The sequence below is a fragment of the Eumetopias jubatus genome, unplaced genomic scaffold, assembly GCF_037043125.1.
Source record: "Eumetopias jubatus isolate StellerSeaLion01/CBP00866 unplaced genomic scaffold, mEumJub1_p1.0 scaffold_1, whole genome shotgun sequence".
In the NCBI taxonomy this organism is placed as follows: domain Eukaryota; kingdom Metazoa; phylum Chordata; class Mammalia; order Carnivora; family Otariidae; genus Eumetopias; species Eumetopias jubatus.
The window spans coordinates 156,277,825-156,300,743 of NW_028274807.1; the positions used below are offsets into that span (position 1 = coordinate 156,277,825).

Consider the following 22,919-nt stretch of genomic DNA (forward strand, 5'->3'; position numbering starts at 1 on the left):
GAGAAGACAGCACCTCCGAGGTTCCTAGAGAGGCCAGCCTGGAGACTTGGGAAGCCGGAAGCCCGTCTCGAGGCACTTCCTGTGCGCTCATTGTTCTCGCGCCGGCAGGCGCAGGACGTTGGAGTCTGCGGGCCTTTTGCTATAGAGCACGGGAGCTCCGGTCGGGCGTCTTCTATGAACACGGTCAGTGGGGTTGGCGGTGGTGGGCACGGATGTCGCGGGCACGGGAGGGGCCATCCCAGGGGCGGACTGCCGCGACCTCCCCTCGAGGGGTCCAGGCTTGTCTGTCCCTAGGGCGGCTCCGCGTCCCACCACTTCAGAAACACGGCTGCCGCCTACCGGGGGTCTGGCCTGGGGGACCTTGGAGACGGACAACACCAGGGCCCAGGCTCACCCCAGGAACAGGGCTGTTTGGGATATGAAGGGGGAGGAGGTGGGCTGCCACATTTGGAAATAGGGAAAGGACACTGAAAGGGAAGCCCTTGATAGGGAACTCGGTGCTGTCAGGGGTGGAGGCGATGTGAGTTTTGTCAGCAGTCCGGTAAGAATGCTGGAAGTAGGCAGTCTTGCCTATACACAGGTGAGATGAGTGTTAAGGGCCTTCGTACATGGTAGAATTCAGCTAATCATGGAAAGAATAATCCTCCAGAATTGAGAATTGTTGCAGGAGTGAAAGTGGTATTGTTTAAGAAATTCAGCGTGTACAGTAAATTCACAGTAAGTTGACATAGGAGAAAGCATGTGATTACTTCAATAATAGCAGAAGGGGACTTAATAAAATTTAGCACTTTTTCCCCCAAAAAAACATCTGAAGGGGAATAGAAAAATCTTAATTTCTTCATAATAAACTAAACTAGTAAGATCGTTTTACTTACAAATTAAACGACAACAAAGATCCACTGGCTTGCCTATGATAAAAAGGGTGTTAAGTTGGTGGTGGTGTGATTTGATGTGATCCTTTTAGAAAGCAATTTGGCACTGTATATCAACCATGAAATCCTTAAACCAGTAATCCCTCTATTCTGAAGGAATAATTCAGCAGAAGAAAAAACTATTTGCACAGGAAAAATTTTAACATTAATTGTTAAGAGTATAAACTGGAAACAAAACTCCTTTTACTAAAGCAATGGCTCATAAATAGGGTTGGTTAAGTTATAATATAGTTACAATTTAGAATACTATGCCAGAATGAGGTAGGTCTGTATGTACTTATGTTGAAAGATCTATCTAAGACTATGGAATAGTGTGAGAAATATAGAAATTGAGTTTAAATGCTGAAAAATGCATGAGTGTAATGTAATCTCTTGGGAAAATAAGCAATATATGTAAAGGTGTACATTATCTGTATGGAAATGCATTATCTGTATGGAAAAACACTGATGACTGATAATTTGTGTGTGTGTGTAGGACATATATTTATTTATACATATTTCTGTGTTGATCCTTTTTGGATGAGAATGACAGATTAGGAGAATTAATACTATAGGTTTTTGTATGTATAGCTACTAAAAATGATAAGCATGAAGAATGGTAACATAAAACATCTTTTTTTTATCTTAAGACTAATACAAGGCATTTGGAAGAAATGGAAAAAAATAAACAAACAAAAAGAAGCTCAAAACTACCTGTAAATAAATACATCACCTAGAGATGACCACCCCTAAATGGTGTCTAGACTCTCAGTCTTTTTCTTGAGATTCTTTACTTTATGCTATTGTGTATCTTTGGCGATAAAAAAAAACCTCTTTGTGTTGTAATATTCCTTCTTAAAAAAAAGTGGTGATAATTGTGAAAATATATATCCCCATAGTTAAAAAACAAAAAATTTAATAAGTCGTAATTGTCAGTGTGGTTGAAGGTTTTCCCTTAAAAGAAATATCTTAGATTCGGTGCTATAGCTCTTTGGAGGTGGACTAGGGCTGTTATTTCTTTGTCATTTTCTGTATTTTTCAAGTTTTACAATAAAAATACATTAACTCTATAATCAGGAAAAAATCAATAAACACTATATAAAGGTGTTTGTAATGTGGTTATTATGGGAATAAATTACATGTTTGCAGTTGAACCCTCTCCATCCTATGAGGGAGGAGTAGAGCAGACTCTTGCTATAGTGGCTGCTGCCTAGGCACTGGTGAAATTGGCCAGTGGGCTTAATGGCATCCAGGCAAACCTCTGCTTGATGCTAACAATGTTTTCTGGTTTTTCAGTAGACAGTCTTCATCTTGGCCCTGGGAAGAAACTCAAGAAGAAGCTTTTGAAACTTAAAGATTAGATGGGGCTTGACCTCTGCTGGGCAGCCCCCAGCTATAAGAGTTCCTGTCCTGAGCAAAGAAGATGACTGCACAACTGAGAGAGGCCATGGCCTTAGCCCCCTGGGGCTCAGCGACAGTGAAAAAGGAAGAGGAAGAGGAAGAAGACTTCCTAGGTCAGACATCCAGCCAACAAGTGCACTCTGAGAACACCAAAGCCTGGGCTCCTGGGGAAGGTCCTCAGACAGGCCTTGATATATCAGAACAGGAGGAAAAGGTAAATAATGTTCTGGGAAGAAAGTGGGAGGAGAGACCTGAAGACCTCAAGTGGTTTCAGGGGGGACTATGTCCCTCTGCTTCCACACCTGGAGTATTATTTTCTGTCTAGGGCTCTGGCCTTTAGGCCTTTGGAATATAATAGAAACAGTCTCTTCTGATTGAGGGGACATTTAATGCTTTCTGTAAACCAGTGGTTCTCAAACCTTGCTACACAGAATTAATTGGGGAGCTTTTTATAAAATTGTGATGCTCATGCCATAGTTGGTTCCAATTAAATGAGAATCTTGGGGTGGCACCCAGACATCTGTGTTTTTTAAAAACCTTTCAGGTGACTCCAGTCAGGATCTGATAGCTCTAACCTGTGCTTCTCAAATTTTAATATGATTTAATATCTCAAATTTTAATCACCAGGAGGTCTTGTTAAAATGCAGATTCTGATTCAGAAGGTCTGGGTTAAGATTCTATACTTCTCACAAGCTCCCAGGTGTTGGTAATCTATGGGTTGTACTTCGAGTAGTGAGAATATACACTATACTGTGCTCCATAATGTTTTCAAATACTGCTCCTTACCATCACTAGACAGACGAGACTGAGGTTCCCCAAAGATCATACTCTTGCTTCTCTGATCCTTAGACCTCAGAAATCTCTAGCCTGGAAAATCTCCCCATATGCTCTTTTTATCATGCACTCCCTGGCAAGCTAGTTTTGGATGCCAGAGTGGGCAATGAAGTGAAATCAAAGTGATAGAGAAGAAAGTTGCAGCCTTGATTGTCTATCTGACTCATGTTGGGGATCAGAGAAGACTCTGACTTTATTTTCCTTTTTTGTTGTTTAAAAAAAAAGTTAAAAAATTAAAAAAACATATTTTATGGTCTGCAGGAATAGGTACTTATGTTATCCTCGTGAAAACTAATCATACCACCTCCTACTAACAATCGCCTCATAAACTGACCTGTGCTTTCTTGTCTCTAGGGTCCAAACATGTTCTGGGACATGGCTGTCATCCTGAAAGCAACACAGGAGACACCTGCTGCCTCAGCCATTGGCAGCTATTCATTACCAGGGACTCTGGCCAAGAGTGAGATACTGGAGACTCATGGGATTATGACCTCTCTAGGTAAAGTTTAACTCCCTGATTCAGAATCTGACCACTGGGTTTCTCAAAAATCTCTTCAGAGACTTGAAGAAACATAGAGTATTGAGGTATTGAAACTATCAGGGAGAGCTGGATAGAGGAATGCCAAAAGATGCCCATGCATTTGTCACAGGAAATGGTTTATTTTGCAGTCTTAAGACACCGGACAAACACAGGTGAACTCCAAATTCACCTTTAAATCACATTTACTGATTAGCAAGTTTCATATCTATTCACACATGAAGACACATCTTCTTCATGTGCTTTGTGTTTATCATTAGTTGGTGAGCCTGGAAGAGAAGCTAGCTAAGGTAAGAAGGGTCAGTTTTTGTGGTGATTTTGAGGAACTGTCCTGGACATGTTCTGTTTTTATAGATCTTTGTGCAGATTCCAGAGGATTTTGAGCAGGTGTGTCAACTATATTGATGTTCAAAGCTAGGTCTTCATGGATGTACAGATGACTGGCTTATCACCTAGTTCTTTCTCTAAGCTGGGACTCAGGATGTGTCTGACTAGCAATGGCAGAAGCTTACCTATGGAGGAGTGACATGTAACTATGGGTCAAGAATATGGTAGTCATGGGTCCTGTGTTGTAGACGTAGTCTCTGGATGATTGCCAAGTTCCTTCTGGCACTCACATTCTATAAGTCTGCCTGGTACAGAGCTACATCTGAATATTTTGAACCCACTCTGCTCTCTAATCCATTTCTCAGACTGACCACTTTCTTAAACCAGTATTGTGGGAAATGTTAGGATTATCACCTTTCATTGTCTTGTCTGTTCTTTAATCATTCCCCCCGTCAGCAGCTTCTGTTGCCCACTTTTCTGCTCTCTATTTCATTCTCTCTGGTACATTCTGTGTATTATCACTTATTTTCTGTTTCCTTGCTTTAGCAGTCATTCACTGTCTTAACTCCAGCACTGGCACCCATCCATCAGGAATGGTCACTGTTTTCCTTCTTTGCCTCTTACCTTAAGACCCTGTTCCCAGCCAAAATTTACCTTTTGAGTGCTGCCAGCTATTTGCATAGCAGCCCGTAGCAATGACATGAGCTCTAGGAATTAAGAGAAAGATGCGAATGTAGTTGCTGCCCTGCCTTTGATAACTCTGTGACCTTGAACAAGTCCTTTCTCTCTCAACCTCCATTTCCTGTTCTGTCAACTGGGATGTATTCATTCAGTAAATACAGGATTTCTGGGGGGGCCTGCTTTCTATGTGCTGGGTAGTGTTATAGGTAAGACATAGTCTTGCCCTTTTTTTTTTTTTTAGCTCCCACACAGGTGAAAGAGAATAGTTTTATCTTGATGATAAAATCATATAATATACATGAACATGTTTTAGAAATTTTGATGTGTTACTGGTGGGTAACATTTGAGAGAGTTTTATCTACAGTTTCCTATGTATTAATTACTATTGGATTTATTAAAGTTTATACATTTAAAACCAAATTTTTAAGCATTTAAACATCTTATTTTTATTTTACTTATACATCTAGAAAAATTTTTATAAAAATAAGAATATTTGTACTTTTTCTTTAATTCATGTTTAGTTAAAGCTCAGGTTTTACAGATTAATTTTTTAAAACTTTTAAAGCATTTTGCTCCACCTACATATCAATTTCTTTATATAAAAATTTCCTCATTTTTATTCTCAAATAAAAATATGTAAAATGTATTAAGTTTCAAATTTAATATATCTAATTTTTTTTTAAGATTTTATTTATTTATTTGACAGAGACACAGCGAGAGAGGGAACACAAGCAGGGGGAGTGGAAGAGGGAGAAGCAGGCTTCCTGCTGAGCAGGAAGCCCAATGCTGGGCTTGATCCCAGGACCCTGGGATCATGACCTGAGCCGAAGGCAGATGCCCAACGACTGAGCCACCCAGGCGTCCATAATATATCTAATTCTGTAAAACATTTCAAACACCTAAGTAGATAGACATTCTAATCTTATGTATAAAATCTTGATAAACACACGACTTTTATAAATCTAATAAATTTGTAATGACTTACAAATTTAGTAAATTAAATCACCTTTCATCTATTATAATACAGTCACCAGCTAAGATGGCAGACTTGTATAGAATTCCAGATCTCTTTTTTAAAAAATGAAAGAAAAGTATTGATTTCAAAAGCTACTACTTTGCCTATCCTCTGGTTGATTACAAGTGCATTTTGAGTTTATTTCTGTACTTGGGTTACAGTAATCCTTCAAGATCCAAAAAAGGAAAAATACCATCTCAAACAAGCCAGAGGTACAGGTTCTACACTATTGGCTAATTAATAACCCAAGGGGATTTGAGCTTGAGTACACAGAATGAACCTTCTTTCCTTTTCTTAAACCCTGGGCATTGGCCAAGATCCTAGCTCTTACTTCATCCCTGTGATGAAACTGTTAAAATAACCACTACATGGAGACCCTTGTAGGCCACAGTTGTACCTGCTTCTATAATAATTTTGACAGAAAGCATGATGCAAATAAAAAGAGTTGTTTCTGTTACTGATTCTAGTTGGTTCAGTAATTCCCACCAGTCTTCCCTTTCATGTTTTTCTAGTGTTCTAAATCTCATGGTAGAAAGGGTAAGAGTGAAGTCAGGGGATGGAAGTGAGGTCATAGACTGAAGTATTCTTGGACTTTGTTCTAGTTGGAGAGATGCTTAGTGGGGATGGGAGCCTCCCCCCCCCACCCGCCGTATAAGTAATGCAGGGCTAAAGCAAAGGAGGAGATGGAAAAAAACAGGAGGGAGATTTAGAAGGGAGAAAAATTAGGTGAGATGTACGGGATAAAGAAAGTAGAGAACATAAAAGAGAAGAAAGTAATGAGCAAAAGAAAAGCAGAAGAGACATGAAACCATTACAAGGGAAAAATCAGAATATTTCACACACACTGATTTTTAAAATAAAAACCAAGAGAGGAGAGATGAAGAGGCAGTAGGGGAAAGGGATAGTGGGGAAAAAAGTAATATATGGAGACAGATGGTGACTATACTTAAGGTGGTAAGCATGGAATGTATATATGGAATTGTTGAATTAACATGTACACTTGGAACTAATATAAGACTGTACGTTAATTATACTTCAGTTAAAAAAATAAAGAGAAAAAAATGATGTAAGGGCAGTTAAACTACAGGGAGAAAAATAGAATAGCTATGAGAAAGATAACAGAAGAGTAGTAATGAAATAACTGGAAAAAGACTAACAGTTCAGAATTTGTTATCACATTCAGTGCTCTGCTATACAGCCCCTCAGGCATTGCCTTTTTCCAACATCACCCATCTTATCTGAATGATTGTGAGGGGAGTGTCATGTAACTATTGTCTTAACCAGGCAGCCATAATGGGCTGTTTCCCTGCGCCCCATGATGCTTTGTATCCCAACATCCCTCTCTCACTCACTCATCTCCTACGTTGGAGAGTTGCCTGGTCTGTGCTGGTCGGATGTTTTGTAGATGCTGGATTCTCCCCTCTGCAGTTGCTGCATGATCTGCAGCTCACAGCTTTCCTGCTTCTAAGCTGACACCAGTAGGAATATCTCCTCCTCTGAGAGGCTTGCCTCCTTCTGCTGTTCACCCTTGTTTCTTGTGCCTTATCTGGGTAGTGCTCCTGAGCTTGGTATAATTCAAATACTGTTGAAAGGTTCGCTCTACCAACACTAGGCTGCATGGGTGCACATTCTTGGGTCAAGGGTAGTAGGGGTGGAGAGGAGACAAACATAAAGAATTATGTTACTGACTGCAGGACCCCTTTTCTGACACCATTAGGGTTCTGAGGCAATGTAGAGCAGCCAGACACTAGTCAAGAGTTTTAAAACTTCAGGATGTTTTGGTGTTTTTATGATATTGGCATAATGGAGCAGCCTCTACAATGTCTCAGACTTAGAAAGGCCAGCTTTCCTTGACACAAAGCGAAGCTGTTTGCTCAACACAAGGGTTCAGCTGTTTACTCTGTTTACATTCTTTAGTCCCTTCTAGGGTTGCCATCTATCACCATAAAACTCCTATGTCCTAAGGTTCGTCTTTGCTCCTGGGCCCCAACACTTGGACCCACAGCTCTAGTTGTCCAGCTCAAAGTCAACTGCAGACCCTCACAGAGCCACTTCCTATGCCCCAAGGCTGTTTTCAGGCATTGCTGTAGAGTAACTCAGTTAATCTCATGGTTTTATGGGCTAGATACTGTTATTGTCCCTAATTTGGAGATAAGGAAACTGAGGCACAGAGAAGTTAAGTTACTAGCCCATAGTCATGCAGCTGGTAAGTGGCAGAGCAGGTGTTTGAAAACAAGCAGTCTGGCTCCACAATCCATGTTCTTAACCTCTATGCTGCATAGCCTCTCAATGTTTCAGGTACTCTCAGCTGTTCTGGTCCTTTTGGCATCCACTGTGACCCATTCTTATCCTTTCTTTGATATCCAGCTTCCTCATACACAAAAGTCTAAGTTATATAGATCTTCATTTCCAGGGACGGAATCCCCCTAATTAATTGGTGGGTTGTAAGCAATCCACACTAAGTGGCTAAGGTAAGGAGGCAAGCCTGGGGAGAGATTGGTGTCTTTCATAACTGGTCTTAATTGTAAGATCATTCATCACACAACCAGGAGAGCTGTCTGGAAATGGCTTTCCTGGCATGAGGCAGTGAGTTGGATATCTAATGGAGGTAAGTGGAAGTGCTGGAAAATCCATAAATCAGTGGATTCTGCTCTGGGTGTGGGGGAGAGAGGTGACACGTGAGGGGAATTCTTTCCTTTGATGAAGCCATTTTATGTACACTGAAGTCATATACTTCCTGACATTTATCACTTGATGATCCTTTTCTTTTTCTAGGCCAGAATAAGCTGACATTTGTACTTTTTGTTGTTTCAGGTGCTGAAACCAAGAAGCCACAGTTACTGGTTCCAAAAACTGAGATATATGATGAAGCAGAAAAACCATTCATAAAATCAGGAAGAATCCAGAAAGTTAATCCTCAAGGACCTGAGTTAGGAGAAGCCTGTGAAAAAGGGAACATGTTAAATAAGCAGGCAATTAAGAGGGAAAAGAAAGATTTCAGACATGTGACAGTGAAGGACTGTCATGTACCTGAAAGCTTCAAAGTAGAGGAAGATCAGAAATGTCAGAAATCTGGGGAAAGATACAGCTTTAGTTCTAGCTCTGTTAAAAATCAGAAAAGCCAGCCTGGACAGAAACCTTTTACATGTAGTGTATGTGGGAAAGGCTTTAGTCAGAGTGCAAACCTTGTAGTGCATCAGCGAATCCACACAGGGGAGAAGCCCTTCGAATGTCATGAGTGTGGGAAAGCCTTCATTCAGAGTGCAAACCTTGTTGTACATCAGCGAATCCACACTGGACAGAAACCATATGTTTGTTCAAAATGTGGGAAAGCCTTCACTCAGAGTTCAAATCTGACCGTACATCAAAAAATCCACTCCTTAGAAAAAACGTTTAAGTGCAGTGAATGTGAGAAAGCCTTCAGTTATAGCTCACAACTTGCTCGGCACCAGAAAGTTCACATTACAGAAAAATGCTATGAATGTAATGAGTGTGGGAAAACATTTACTCGGAGCTCAAACCTCATTGTCCACCAGAGGATCCACACTGGGGAGAAGCCCTTTGCCTGTAATGATTGTGGCAAAGCCTTCACCCAGAGTGCAAATCTTATTGTACATCAACGAAGCCATACTGGTGAAAAGCCATATGAGTGTAAAGAGTGTGGCAAAGCCTTTAGTTGTTTTTCACACCTTATTGTGCACCAGAGAATTCACACTGCGGAGAAACCTTATGATTGCAGTGAGTGTGGAAAAGCCTTCAGTCAGCTGTCTTGCCTTATTGTGCATCAGAGGATTCACAGTGGAGATCTTCCTTATGTGTGTAATGAGTGTGGGAAGGCCTTCACGTGTAGCTCATACCTGCTTATTCATCAGAGAATTCATAATGGGGAAAAACCTTACACATGCAATGAATGTGGCAAGGCCTTCCGGCAGAGGTCAAGCCTCACTGTGCACCAGAGAACCCACACTGGGGAGAAGCCCTATGAGTGTGCCAAGTGTGGTGCAGCTTTCATTTCTAACTCGCACCTCATGCGACACCACAGAACCCATCTTGTTGAGTAACAAGAATTTGTTATTCCAGGCATTGATCATAATCCACTACACCCTAATTGGACACGTCTTTGCTGTTATGTTCCTCTAAAAATGAGGCCCACCATATTCTTAACAGTTTTCAGGAGTGTATCATAGAACATAAACATTTCAGAAGCTGACTTAAAAATGAAAGCTAAGCACCTAAAGGCAAGGACTGTTTTTTAACTGTCATCATGTTTGAAATGGAGTGTGGCTTTCTTAGAAATGGGTCATACAAGGCTAAGTGATAAAGATCCTATTTGAGAAAAGGTATTTTAACTTAATCTTGTTTTTAAAAACTCGTCATTTCTTGAGCAACAGCCAGGTTATTGGTATAGGTCTGCTTGGTGGAATTCTGGAGCTTTGAATCTTGTATTCTAGTATTTTGGGTTAAGAAGTAATGACTAAGGAAACTGCTTGGGGTAGCAATTCAACAACAACTCACCTGTGATCATTTATAAGCTTGCCACACCTTAGGCAATTTAAACATTAAAAGAAAAAACACAAAACATTAACTATCTGCCGCTCCTAAAATAGAGGTAGGAAACAGCTGTTTCTTTTAATCCTCTATACCTCCTGAACCTTGGTATGGTAAAGCTCTGGGGAGATCTCGAGTCTTCCATTCTGCAGTCTGTGTGGCCAAGCACTTGAGGATTGATGGCGACAAAACACTGGGACCATAAATGCTGCCAGGCAGTATTCATTTGTTAACATCAACTCTCCAAGTGACCCTAACTTCCATTGCATTCCATCGGAGTGAGATGCCTGTAACAGTCCCCTTCTCACATAGAGGAGTCAAAGAAAGCTTGCTGAGAGGCATGCCCACATTATCTATGCTCATTCTGCTCAGGCCCAGCCAGGGGGCTCAGTTTGGGTGTCATTCTCAGTTTTTGGCTGGTCTTTAGAAGAAATAATGGAGTCCTAAAAATTTAAGAGGACCAAAGAGGGAAATACAGGGAGAGGAAGGAGGCAGAGTGGGACTCCTAAGGTCTTTATTTTTTTGAGAAGCTCAAAGGTATTGGAATGTGAAAACTTAGAAAGATGAAGAAACTGGCTAAGGTAAGATAACCTTTGTTACCATTGAGCCTTTATTCCTGGAAAAAATGATTTATAGAACTATGCAATAGGTAGAGCTATGTAATAATTGCCTTGTATTTAATATGGAACTTAATTCTTTGTTTATACACCTTCATGTATAGAATCATAATCCCCAGCACTTCTCTTATGCTTTCACATAGATCCTTACTTTAATCCTGAGAACGCTGAAAGAAGTGTTTGCCCCATTTAGTTAAGAGTGGTCAAATAACAAAGAACAGCCTACATTCAAATCCAGGACTTAAATCCAGGTTCTCTGTTCTGCCATGCTGTGTCTAACCACCTGTGTCTAACCACCCAGATCTGCGGAGAGCCTGAGAAAGAGGTATATGGCTCATTTTCAGGTGAGGAAGCTGAGGTGACAGATTTTAGGATGTGCCTTAGGCCATGTGACCAGTAAGCAGCAAATCTGAGACTGGAATTTGAGTCTCCCAAGTTCTAGGTCTGTCTCTTCTCCCCGCTTAGTAAGCAAGAGCGTATCATAAATGCCCTACCTGGTGATAAGCTATCTGATGCAACTCATGTAGAAGTCCCACCATTGGGACTCTTACTGACTCATTTGTTTTGTATTTTACAGAGTGCTTTCATGTACAGAAGGCATAAACAAAGCTTATTTCCTCTTTCTACTCCCCTTCAACCATAGTCTTTCATCCAAGCATGTGCACCACCTTTTCCCAGTTTACAGTCTAAATCATACACAACTCTAAGAAATTAATAGGATTCAAAAGTGAGAATCAAAAATGCTATGTACTCACTGACCTTGAAAGTGACTGTTCCTGTCCCCCAGCTGGGAGTGGAGAGACCCAAAGATAACACCTGTGTCTGCTGAGGAACAAGCTTAGGTTTTTCCCCCTGCAGGATCAGGAAGCCCAGAAGAGAGGTAGAGCAGGTCTGAAGATTGGGGATAAATCTGTGACCTGGACCTGTCCAGAGACCAAAAGTGTACTTTCCTGAATGATACTAGCCAGGTTAGGATTCTTATGGCAGTTAAATTGTTTTAGCTTCACCTTGTGTGTTCTTCCTCCTATTTGAATGCTTGTCATGGATGATTGTGATTTCCTGGCTAAAGATTGCTGTTCATAGTTCAGAAAAGGCTACGTAGGTGATTATGATGCAAAGCTGGATTTGGGAATCACTCACCCAACCTTGCAGTGAAACAGTGGTATTCACTTGGCTGCATGTTAGAATCACCTTGTGTACTTAAAAATTTTTTTCATTCCCAGGGCCAGGTATTTTTTTTTCAATTCTGGAGAGGAACCCAATGTGTAACCAAGGTAATGGCCATTGCAGTCAAGTAAAGTCTGCAGACCACAAATGGATCTGATCAAAGGTGGAGTGGGGAAGCCCTAATATAAGGATGTGGATGTGCAGAGTGCTCTGTGCTTTCAGCAAAACAGAATGCTAACAACATTGGCTGCACTGGGTGTCCTGTACCTTGGCTGTAAGGATTGTGTTCCCTAACTTTATTTGTATTTTAAATGAATATACCAAATACTTTATATATATGAGCAAACCAAGTTTTACACATTTATATTCTTCATTCAACAAAATGACTTTTTACATTTGTACTTTATTTCATCTCCAGGTCTTGGTTTCCACAAACCTGCACACAGGTTCAGGACCTTCAATCCTGCACAAATCATGTGAGCCTAGTGGATTACCAGACAGACCAGATCCTTACCCAACTAACAACTCTTACTTCCAGCTCATTTCCAGCCCTCAAAATAGATTACCTGCCCTCCTTTTTCTGTATGGTTTCGGGTAGATGAGAAGTGAGTACTACTAGTTGTCACCATTGGCTTAGGTTTTCCTTTTCCTAGAGGTCAACTCCTTTCTCCCTTGTCTGTTATTTCTAGAAGTGGATGGGAACTCAAGCCCTTTCTTAAGTTGCCAAGAGCAATCAGAGTTTTAGTTATCAAAGAGCCAGGCCAATTGATGGGTATTAAGAGTAGAGCCAGGAAGTCTCAAGTGAGTACAACAGTTGTGTATACTTTGAGGGGCATAGGGGAGACTCATCACACACACACACACACACACACACACACACACACACACACACACACACACCCAATTGCCCATGGATTCCTCCAAGCTCATCACACACACACACACACACACACACACCCAATTGCCCATGGATTCCTCCAAGCTCAGGAACAGGTCTTTGGGCAAAGCTAATCTTAACTCTGAGTTCCTTTTGCCTAGGCAGTTGTCCTTTCACATCTGTCACTTTGCTCCTCCATCCAGTGTGCTCAATTTTCCTGGGCTCACAGCCCCTTTGAGGATCTAATGGAAATTGTAGATCCTCTTCCAAAGAAATGCAGATAGCACATTCAGTTTTTTGTTCATTTGTGGGGGCATATAGGCTCCCTGAGACCAGTTCGGAATCCTGTAGGGCCTAAAGTCACACTTGGGGATGCACTACATAATTGCCAGTGGCATTTTTAAAAAATTAGGTCAGAAGTTATGGATGTTGCCCAAACACAACCTTCTAAATCTTGCTTTTCCTGTATTCCCTCCTTAAGCAACCTTCTAAATCTTGCTTTTCCTGGATTCCCTCCTTAAGCATTTCCAGCACCCAAACTGGAAACTCAGGAGGTATTTCTGGCTTTCTGTGTATGATTCTTTTGCTACAACAGTACTTTTCACTCTCTTTGTGGCAAACACAGTGCTAGTTCCTGGAGTGCAAAGGCAAACAAGGCTTACCAAATCCTTCTGATATTTCATAGGAAGCCTGTCCGTACCCTTTAACATGATTTACTGTCTTCTTAGTCTCTTTCCAACCTAATCTCTCCACTTTCCATGTACTTTTTACTGTAGCCTGGAGGTATGTACTTGCTTTTCTCCATGCCTTTGCTCACACTCTCCCCGGTGCTTATTATCACCACTTCTTATCCATCTCCTGCCTACTTTGCCTAGCTTTAGATTTCTTTTAAGGTTTGATTCAAGTCTCATCTTTGGGAGCCCTCTGATTGCCCTTTAGCAAGTATGTATTTAGAAGTATGGAAGAGCATATGGTATGTTTCCACTTTATGCTTTAAAGTGAAAAAAATGGATTCATAATTGTGTATATAGTACAGTTCTCATATAATGTTTCATATACTATGTACTGTTAAAAAGTAATTGATAAATTGCCTGAAGGAAATATAAGAAAATGTTGTAAATGGTTAAATGATATATTCACAGCCATACAAATGGTAAATTGCAGAACTTAGGTTCAAACCCGGTCCTATAGATTATAGAATTATGGGTGATTAAAAGTCATTTTTTTCTTTTTAAGTAATTTCCACATTTTCTATAAGGAACAAGAATTTTATAATCAGGAAAAAAGAATTATATTTACATACTTAGTTTTATTGTATTAACTATAAACAGTATTTTAATTCTGTGTTTTAAGATGTGGGATATACCCTGCCATTTCTTTCTCCTTCCCTATCCACCTCTCTGCCTCTGACAGTGTCAAGTCTGAATCTTGAACTCTATTCTGTAACCATACTTAGTCTTTTATGCTTTATTGATTTGTTCTAAAAATTGAAAATAAACAGCATGAATGTTGTTATGACCATGTAAATATTGCAGATCTAAGTAGCTTACTATGATTACACACACACACACACACACACACACACACACACTCACACTCACACACTCACTCACTCACTGAATTTTGTTTTTATTGGAGTTTTTAGTTGCCTTTCTTTTCCCCTTGTACGGGTTGCCTTTAGCACACTGAGTGATTTTCAGATTCTCCATCCAATTAGATAACTCTGTTGAGTCCACTTTTTTCTCTTTAAGAGATCTCTAGCTTCCTGCACTGGTCTGTCCTTGATGTTTTCCTGCCCACTGTTTTGTTGTTATACAGGATTTCATTGTGTCCTGAACTGTACATGTTGCTCTTTTTTCATTAACTCCTTAATTTCACTGCAGCACATCTTCAAGTCACTTGCCAAGAAAGAGTATATGGGAGACAAAATTATTGAGGACTTATATATCAAAAAATATCTTTCTCTGTTCTCAAGCTTGATTGGTACTTTGACTGGCTTTGAAATTCTACATTGAAAAATTTTCCCAGAATTTGTAGATGCCTGGTTCCAATCTGATTCTTTTTTTTTTTTTAAGGTTTTATATATTTATTTCTCAGAGAGCACAATGGGGAGCAGCAGGCAGAGGGAGAAGCAGGCTGAGCAAGGAGCCTGATGTGGGACTTGATCCCAGGACACTGGGATCATGACCTGAGCTGAAGGCAGCTGCTTAACCAACTGAGCTACCCAGGCATCCTTCCAGTCTGATTCTTATTTCTTTGACAGTCAATAAATACTACTTGCATTACTGTAATCTGTTCCCATACCCCCATGCCTGGAAGCTTTCAAAGTCTCCTCTTTCTTCTTGGTGCAATCAATTCCCCAGTGTACTCAGTGGAATTTTTCAATCTAGTGACTCAAGTTACTTTTATTCTTGGAAATTTTCTTGTGTTATGTGATAATTCCCCCTTTCCATATTTTTTTTCTGTTTTTACTCTTTTTGGAATTCCTGTCAATCAAATGTTGAACCTTGTGGATTGATCCTCAACTACATTCTGTGTTATTACCATGTCCTTGTTTTGTGCTATTTTCAGGGAGAATACCTTCGTTATTTTTCAATCTGTCTAGTGAATTTCTTATTTTGGCAATAATTTCTAAAAAGCCTTTTTTCCCTGTTTGTTCCTTTTTTGTAGTATACTATTCTAATTTTAGAGATACCTTTTCTTAAAGGTTTCTCTTTCACCTGATAACTCACCCCTTCATGCCCTTGCCCCTGGGTTCTTTTTTCTCTTTGTTTACTCTCATTGGAGACTTTCCTCAAATATATTGTGATTCTTACTGACATATACAAATAAATCTGTGTGTGTATCAAAAGTCCAGTTGAGACCTCTGTGTGTGGGAGTGGGATTTGCTCAGTCAAGAGGCTTCCTTCTAGAGTACTTGGTAGGGAGCAAGCTCTTTCCCTGGAAACTAAGTGCCAGAATGATGAGATCTTTTGTCTGGGGCTCATATGCTTCTTTAGCAGGAAATCCTCTGATGTTTTTGTCTGGGGCTTGGATGCCATAAGTGCTTCTGTAGGAGTGGGAGAGAAGAAAATCAAGTGTTATTATAGACTTTTGGTTAATGCCCTCATTTTTAGCCTCACTTTTCCCTCCCACCCTTAATGTACCTGGGGTTTCCAAGTCCCAAGTTGCTTTGGGATTTGGCAGGGTATGTTAGCTACCTCCTTCCATTGTATTGCCCTCAGCAAGTGTTCCAAGCTGTACTCCCTCCATGCAACTTTCTCAGTTACCACTTCATCCATTTTCCATCTTACAGAGATTTGTTCCCCTTATCACATTATTATTTATACATTTTAAGTCATTGTAATTCATTATGTTTTATAAAAAGGAAAACATCAGTCACGGGTTGTTTTCCTTTTTTTTTTTTTATTAAACAGTAACACTGGCAAGTACACAAATCACTGTCAAAATATTCATTTTTAGGATAGCTAAGTCAAAGCATATCAACATTGTTTTTTTAAATGTTTTAACTTCCCCTAAATTTAGTAGCAGAATAAGGGACTGGAGAATAAAGAGACCAGTTACCAAGAACCTAGTGGTAGACAGTTCAGTCAGGGAATATATGTAACCGCACTGATTGTGACTTATAGTTGTGGCTGGAGTGTGGAGGCTAGGCCATGAGGGGAGAAAGGAATCCTGGAGACCATACAGATAGCTTTTGTCAGACTACAAGGGAGATTTTGACCCAGGCAGGGTAAGGGGGCCAGAAGAGAAGGGACAGATGCAATGAGCAGGCCTTAGGGGCATGAAAGATCAAGGAGCAAATCCCCAAGCCAGAAATCAACCTCTACATCCTGGTGAAACATGACTTGTGACAAATGGGTCCTGGCCCAGTCCTGAGAAGCCCTGGTTTCCTTGTGCCTCTCTGGGGCCACCCTGTGTTCACAGTGGTCAATACTTCCGTGGTGTTGGGCAGGGGTTTGGGAGAAGAAACCTAAGTCCTAGCAGGCTAGTAGCAAGGTTGTAATCACCCCATTCATTGAGGGATTCCTGTGTGGGAGGCTAAATGCCAAATGTTCTTTATTCCATTTAGTCCTCACCTGCGGAGGGAAGTTCTTTTATAATCCCCATTTTCAAGGGCAGTATTCACAGTCAGTATTAGAATAATTCTGTTGTCAAAGTCTGTGCCCCTTTCTCCCAAGCTACTTTCTCAATGTCCCTCCAGAGACCCTTCTCATCAAAAGTTACAAAGGGAAACAATGAAGAGTAAGTCTTCTTCCTAGCCCAGAGTACCCCAGGTTAGGAGTACCCTGGAAATAACTGTTGCAAATTTCTTGATCCTTCCAGAGAGAGTTTGTGCATTTATAGTCTTACATATCCCCCGTTAAAACACACAAACAGGAGCTTAGGATATGCACTGTCTACACCTTGTTTTTTTGTTTGTTTTTTTTTTTTTTTTTTTTCATTTAATGTATCTTGGAGATGGTTCTATAAGATCTACCTCATTCTGTATTTTTTTTCTTTGCCATGTGATAGTCAATTGTATTGATATACCATAATTCATGTAGCAGTATCCCATTGGTGGGCATGTAGGTTCTTTTCTATCTTTTGTTTTACAAACAATGCCATGGTGAATAGCCCAGCACACCATCTTGTGTGTGCGACTTTGCAGGGTAAGTTGATAAAGGGTAGGTACATTTGGTATTTTGATAGAAATTGCAAATGCAGTCCCCAATATGTGTATGAAAATGCCCATTTCCATGAGTCTTCTATAAAACTATTGTTTTCTGGTCTGATAAGTGAAAACTTCTCTCATGTTTTATTTTGTGTTCAATTACGAGTGAAACTGGGTATTGTGTCAGCTGTTTACAAAGTTGTGTGTTTCTTTTTTCTGTCATTTGCTTGTTCATGTTCTTTAGCAGTTTTCTGTTGGGTTGTTGATCCTTTTAAGAATTGGTCCTCTCTTGATTAAAACTTCACAGTGTAGGTATAGAAGGTACAAACCTCAGTATCATAAAAGCCATCTATGAAAAACCCACAGCAAATATCATTCTCAATGGGGAAAAACAGAGCTTTTCCCGTAAGGTCAGAAACATGGCAGAGATGTCCACTCTCACCACTACTGTTCAACACATTACTAGAAGTCCTAGCCTCAGCAATCAGACAACAAAAAAGGAATAAAAGGCATCCAAACCAGCAAAGAAGTCAAATTCTCACTCTTTGCAGGTGATATGATATTTTACGTGGAAAACCCGAAAGACTCCGCCCCAAAATTGCTGGAACTCATACAGGAATTCAGCAATGTGGCAGGATATAAAATCAATGCACAGAAATCAGTTGCATTTCTATACACCAATAACAGAAGAAAGAGAAGTTAAGGAGTCAATCCCGTTTACAATTGCACCCAAAACCATAAGATACCTGGGAATAAATCTAACCAAAGAGGCAAAATATCTGTACTCAGAAAACTATACAATACTCATGAAAGAAATTGAGGAAAACAGAAAGAAATGGAAAAACATTCCATGCTCATGGATTGGAAAAACAAATACTGTTAAAATTTTTATGCTACCTAGAGCAATCTATACATTCAATGCAATCCCTATCAAAATACCATCCACTTTTTTCACAGAACTGGAGTAAATAATCCTAAAATTTGTATGGAACCAGAAAAGACCTCGAGTAGCCAGAAGAATGTTGAAAAAGAAAAGCAAAGCTAGCAGCATCACAGTTCCGGACTTCAAGCTCTATTACAAAGCTGTCATCATCAAGACACTATGGTACTGGCATAAAAACAGATACATAGATCAATGGAACAGAATAGAGAACTCAGAAATGGACCCTCAACTCTATGGTCAACTAATCTTTGAAAAATCAGGAAAGATTATCCAATGGAAAAAAAAGTCATCGGCAAATGGTGTTGGGAAAATTGGATAGCCACATGCAGAAGAATGAAACTGGACCATTTCTTATACCATACACAGAAATAGACTCAAAATGGTTGAAAGACCTCAATGTGAGACAGGAATCCATCAAAATCCTTGAGAGAACACAGGCAGCAACCTCTTCGACCTTGGCCACAGCAAATTCTTGCTAGACACATCTCCAAAGGCAAGGGAAACAAAAGCAAAAATGAACTTTTGGGACTTCATCAAGATAAAAAGCTTTTGCACAGCAAAGGAAACAGCAAACCAAAAGACAACGGACAGAATAGGAGAAGATATTTGCAAATGACATATCAGATAAAGGGCTAGTATCCAAAATCTATAAAGAATTTTTCAAACTCAACACCCAAAGAACAAATAATCCAATCAAGAAATAGAAGACATGAACAGACATTTCTCCAAAGAAAACATCCAAATGGCCGACAGACACATCAAAAAGTGCTCAACATCACTTGGCATCAGGGAAATATGAATCAAAACCACAATGAGATATCACCTTACACCAGTCAGAATGGCAAAAATTAACAATAAGAAACAAATGTTGGCGAGAATGTGGAGAATGTTTGGATATTTCAGTTTTAAAGTCAAATCCAAGACTTCCTCCTCTTCAAATTATACATTCTCCCATGATTTCGCCTAGTCCTTTGAGTTAGGTCCATTTAAAATTCATTTTGGAGTAACAACTGAATTGGGTCCTAGTCCCACCACCCACCCCTTTTCCTCTGGGCCCCGCAGGAGGACCCAAGCTGCAGAACCACAAAGATGAAGACACCTCCTGGCTTCCCTGAATTACTGGGTGAAAGCCTGCAGCGGGGTACTTCCTTCCCAGTGGGGGGGGGGGTACACTCCAGCAACCCGACCTGAGGTCAGGCAAGGTCTGCACTGTGCCCATCAGTGCCACACCCTTGCACTCTGGTTAATAGAGGGCAGGAATAACAGGGGAGGGGGCGACATGGGAAAGAAGTGCTGGGGGTGGGGGAGGAGAGGCCACATTCATGGGCAAGGGAGAGGGAGGACCCAGTACTGTGCAGGCAGGGGCGTGTTGGAAGAGGAAGGGAAGTGGGGACTGCTGCCTGAGGTCAGTGAGGGGACAGAGTAGTCTGCAATTGAGGTGGGGGATGAAGGGAGTGTTGGGGATGGGGCTAGGGCCAGCTGGGGGAGAAGCAGCAATGAATGGGCAGAGTGGAGACGTGGAGAAAGTGGTGGGTAAGGAAAGGGGTCAGATGGGGTGGTGTGGAAGGTTGGAGAGTAGGGGGTTGGAGAAGGAGAGGCTCAGCCCAGAGCAAGGGCAGCTTCCTTTAAGACCTGAGCCTGCCCAAGCTGATTTCTCTGGCCTTCGGTGGGTGGGGCAGGAACCAGGTTGTACTACTGGGGACAAGACTCTCTCAAACCTCCTAGTAGGTAAGAGGGCATTCTAGACTGGCAGTGCCTCTCACCGCCACCCTAACCACTCCAAACATCAGTCATCCCTTCACTCCCTCCAAGCTGAGTGGGAGGCTGAGATAAATGAAGGATTTGAAAAGACATTGTAACCATTAAAAGGCTCCTGTTGGAGGACAGCATGGGCACGTATAAAAGGAAACCAAGCAGGAGTTTAGATGGTGGAGGAGTAAGGGGCCCTAATTTCATTTGGTCCCTGAAATTCAGTTAGATATCAAATCATTCTGAACATCTGTGAAATCAACCAGAGATCTGATAAAAGAATTGCTGCAATCCTAGAAATAGAAAAATGACCCCTCGGGGCACGTGGATAGCTCAGATGGTTAAGCTCAGGTCATGATCCTAGAGTCCTGGATCAAGTCCCACATCAGGCTCCCTGCTCAGCAGGGAGTCTGCTCCTCCCTCTGACCCTCCCCCCTCATGCTTTTTCTCTTTCTCTCTCAAAATCTTTAAGAGAAAAGAAAAGCGACCACTTTTTGCACAGTAGGAGGTGCAGAGAAGTAAATCGCAGGTAATGTTGGAAGATAAATCACTGAGAGAGGGAGCCTCTCTAAGTCAGGTAATGGAAATTGTTATAAGCAGTGGAGCACTAAATCAGAACCTTTAGAAGTCTGCATGAAAGATCCTCAGGTGGTGAAGTGGGAAGGAATCCCAGATGGGAGAACATGGTCCTAGAATCCCAGGGTCACAAAAAGAGGGTGCCACAGTGTGGTACAGTCCCCAACTGTTGGAGAGGAAAAGGCAGCTGAGAACAGCAAGTCCAGGAGTTGGATTATGGATTAGTATTGCCATAGACCAAAAATCATTGCATAGTAGGGCATATTATCCAAGCAAAGGACCAAAGAGAGAGAGACCGTAGACTTGGATCTGGCACTACTTGGCCCCAAATACTAATTCTAAGGAAAGACTGGATTAGGGACAAAAGACTGTTGCATGATACCCAAAGAATACAGAAGCAGGCAATGCCATGGGAAACACCACAGTGAAGGTAATAGCATGGTTCTAGCAAAATCCTACCCCCCAACCCCACAATGTGCCCAGTCCCTAAACAAAAGCTTAACCCTGAGTTTCACCCGAGACCACACGCTCAACTCAGACCTCAGGGCAGGTCTCCACACAACCATCGATTGACTACTACTATGTCCCAGAAATGAACGATAACCCAAACACTGGCTGTGAAATTTTTATTCTCACGTGAGTTCTGGAGGGGCAAAACAATTCAGTCACCTGACTGAAACCGGACACTGTAGTCAGGAACACAATGGGAAACCATGCCCCTTACAATCAAGGGATGAACTGGAGAACATGCTTCTAGCAAAATACCTGAAATTCAGCCCCACTAGGAGCATGCCCCTGAGGCCAAAACTGAAGACTGAACCACACCCTAATGCTATCCTTCCACTCAGCCCTCAGGATAAGATGGCCTCTACATTGGCTAAATGAATATGATAATAAAAAATACATACAAGTTTCGGCTTTTCACCAAAATCGTGGTCGACAGCCACATCCCAGGGGTTGCAAATCGCCTGGTTTCCTTCTTGGTTCTTGCCTGATTAGCCTGGCACTACCCAGGTATTCTAAATCAATCTGACGCATACAAATAGGGTTTGGGCCTGGTCAGGGCCAAGGTAGGGTAATAGTCCTGAAGACGCCAGGAGCAACAAAATGATGGCAAGCCAGAGTCCTATCTCTTTCATTTTTGATGTAGTGTTCAACAATTCATTACTTGCGTGCAACACCCACTGCTCATCATTTCACGTGCCCTACTTAATGCCCATGACCTAGTTAACCCACCCCCCTCATTTCTGGAACCATCAGTTTGTTTCCCAGAGTCCAGACTTTCTCATGGTTACTCTCCCTCTCTGAATTCTTCCCATTCAGTTTTCCCTCCCCTCCCTTCCCCATGGTCCTTGGCGCTATTCCTTAAGTTCCACATATGAGTGAAAGCATACGATAATTGTTTCTCTGCTTGATTTCTGTCACTTAGCATAATCCTGTCCAGTTCCAACCCTGTTGATGCAAATTGTAGGTATTCCTCCTTTCTGGCGGCTGAGTAATGTACCATTGTATATAGGAACAACATGTTCTTTACCCATTCATCTGTTGAAGGATATCTCAGCTCCTTCCACAGATTAATTATCATGGACATTGCTGCTATGAACATTGTGGTGCAGGTGCACCTTATTTGCACTGTCAAAAACACAGAATTCGAGTTTCAACTAACATTTTGTTTCACGAAAATAGGCGCATTGACAAATATATGTGTGGAACCATAAGGCAAGAGGCATATACTTAAACTATACTAAACAATACTATAGAGAAGCTGACTTTCAACAAACGTCTCCTTCCCTGAATATTGAGCTTTGTCAAAAGTGAGTTAGAAACAATAAGGAAAGTACGATAGACTTAAATGGGGGACACAAGTGTGCATAGAATGCAACATACACTAACATCTTGTTTCATGCAGAGAGAAGAGATTACAAGTATATACATTGGAAGCAGAAGGAGAGTGCCAGAAACGTAACTCTGAGAAACAATAGAGTAGAGAAATAGTGTTTCAGAGAAAAGCATTTTGAGAGCCTAAGAAAAGTACCACATGCACAAAAGAACTCCAAGAAAACAACCCTGCAGAGAACCCG

General features: G+C 41.1%; 1 protein-coding gene across 4 annotated transcripts; it reads left to right on the forward strand.

Annotated features, from left to right (window-relative positions):
* Positions 1-71: 71 nt before the first annotated feature.
* ZNF35 (zinc finger protein 35) lies at positions 72-12,897 on the forward strand. Of its 4 annotated transcripts, none has more exons than XR_003609926.2 (5): positions 72-183; positions 2,208-2,526; positions 3,501-3,645; positions 8,522-12,313; positions 12,458-12,897. XR_003609926.2 is itself a non-coding variant. In XM_028107009.2 (4 exons), the coding sequence occupies exons 2-4, from the start codon at positions 2,335-2,337 to the stop codon at positions 9,766-9,768; spliced, it is 1,584 nt and encodes a 527-aa protein (XP_027962810.1). In that variant the 5' UTR covers positions 72-183; positions 2,208-2,334; the 3' UTR covers positions 9,769-12,897. The 4 variants fall into 4 exon arrangements, 2 of the variants coding, with proteins under 2 accessions (XP_027962810.1, XP_027962811.1); XR_003609927.2 differs by having other exon boundaries at positions 8,522-12,146; XM_028107009.2 differs by having other exon boundaries at positions 8,522-12,897.
* Positions 12,898-22,919: the final 10,022 nt, after the last annotated feature.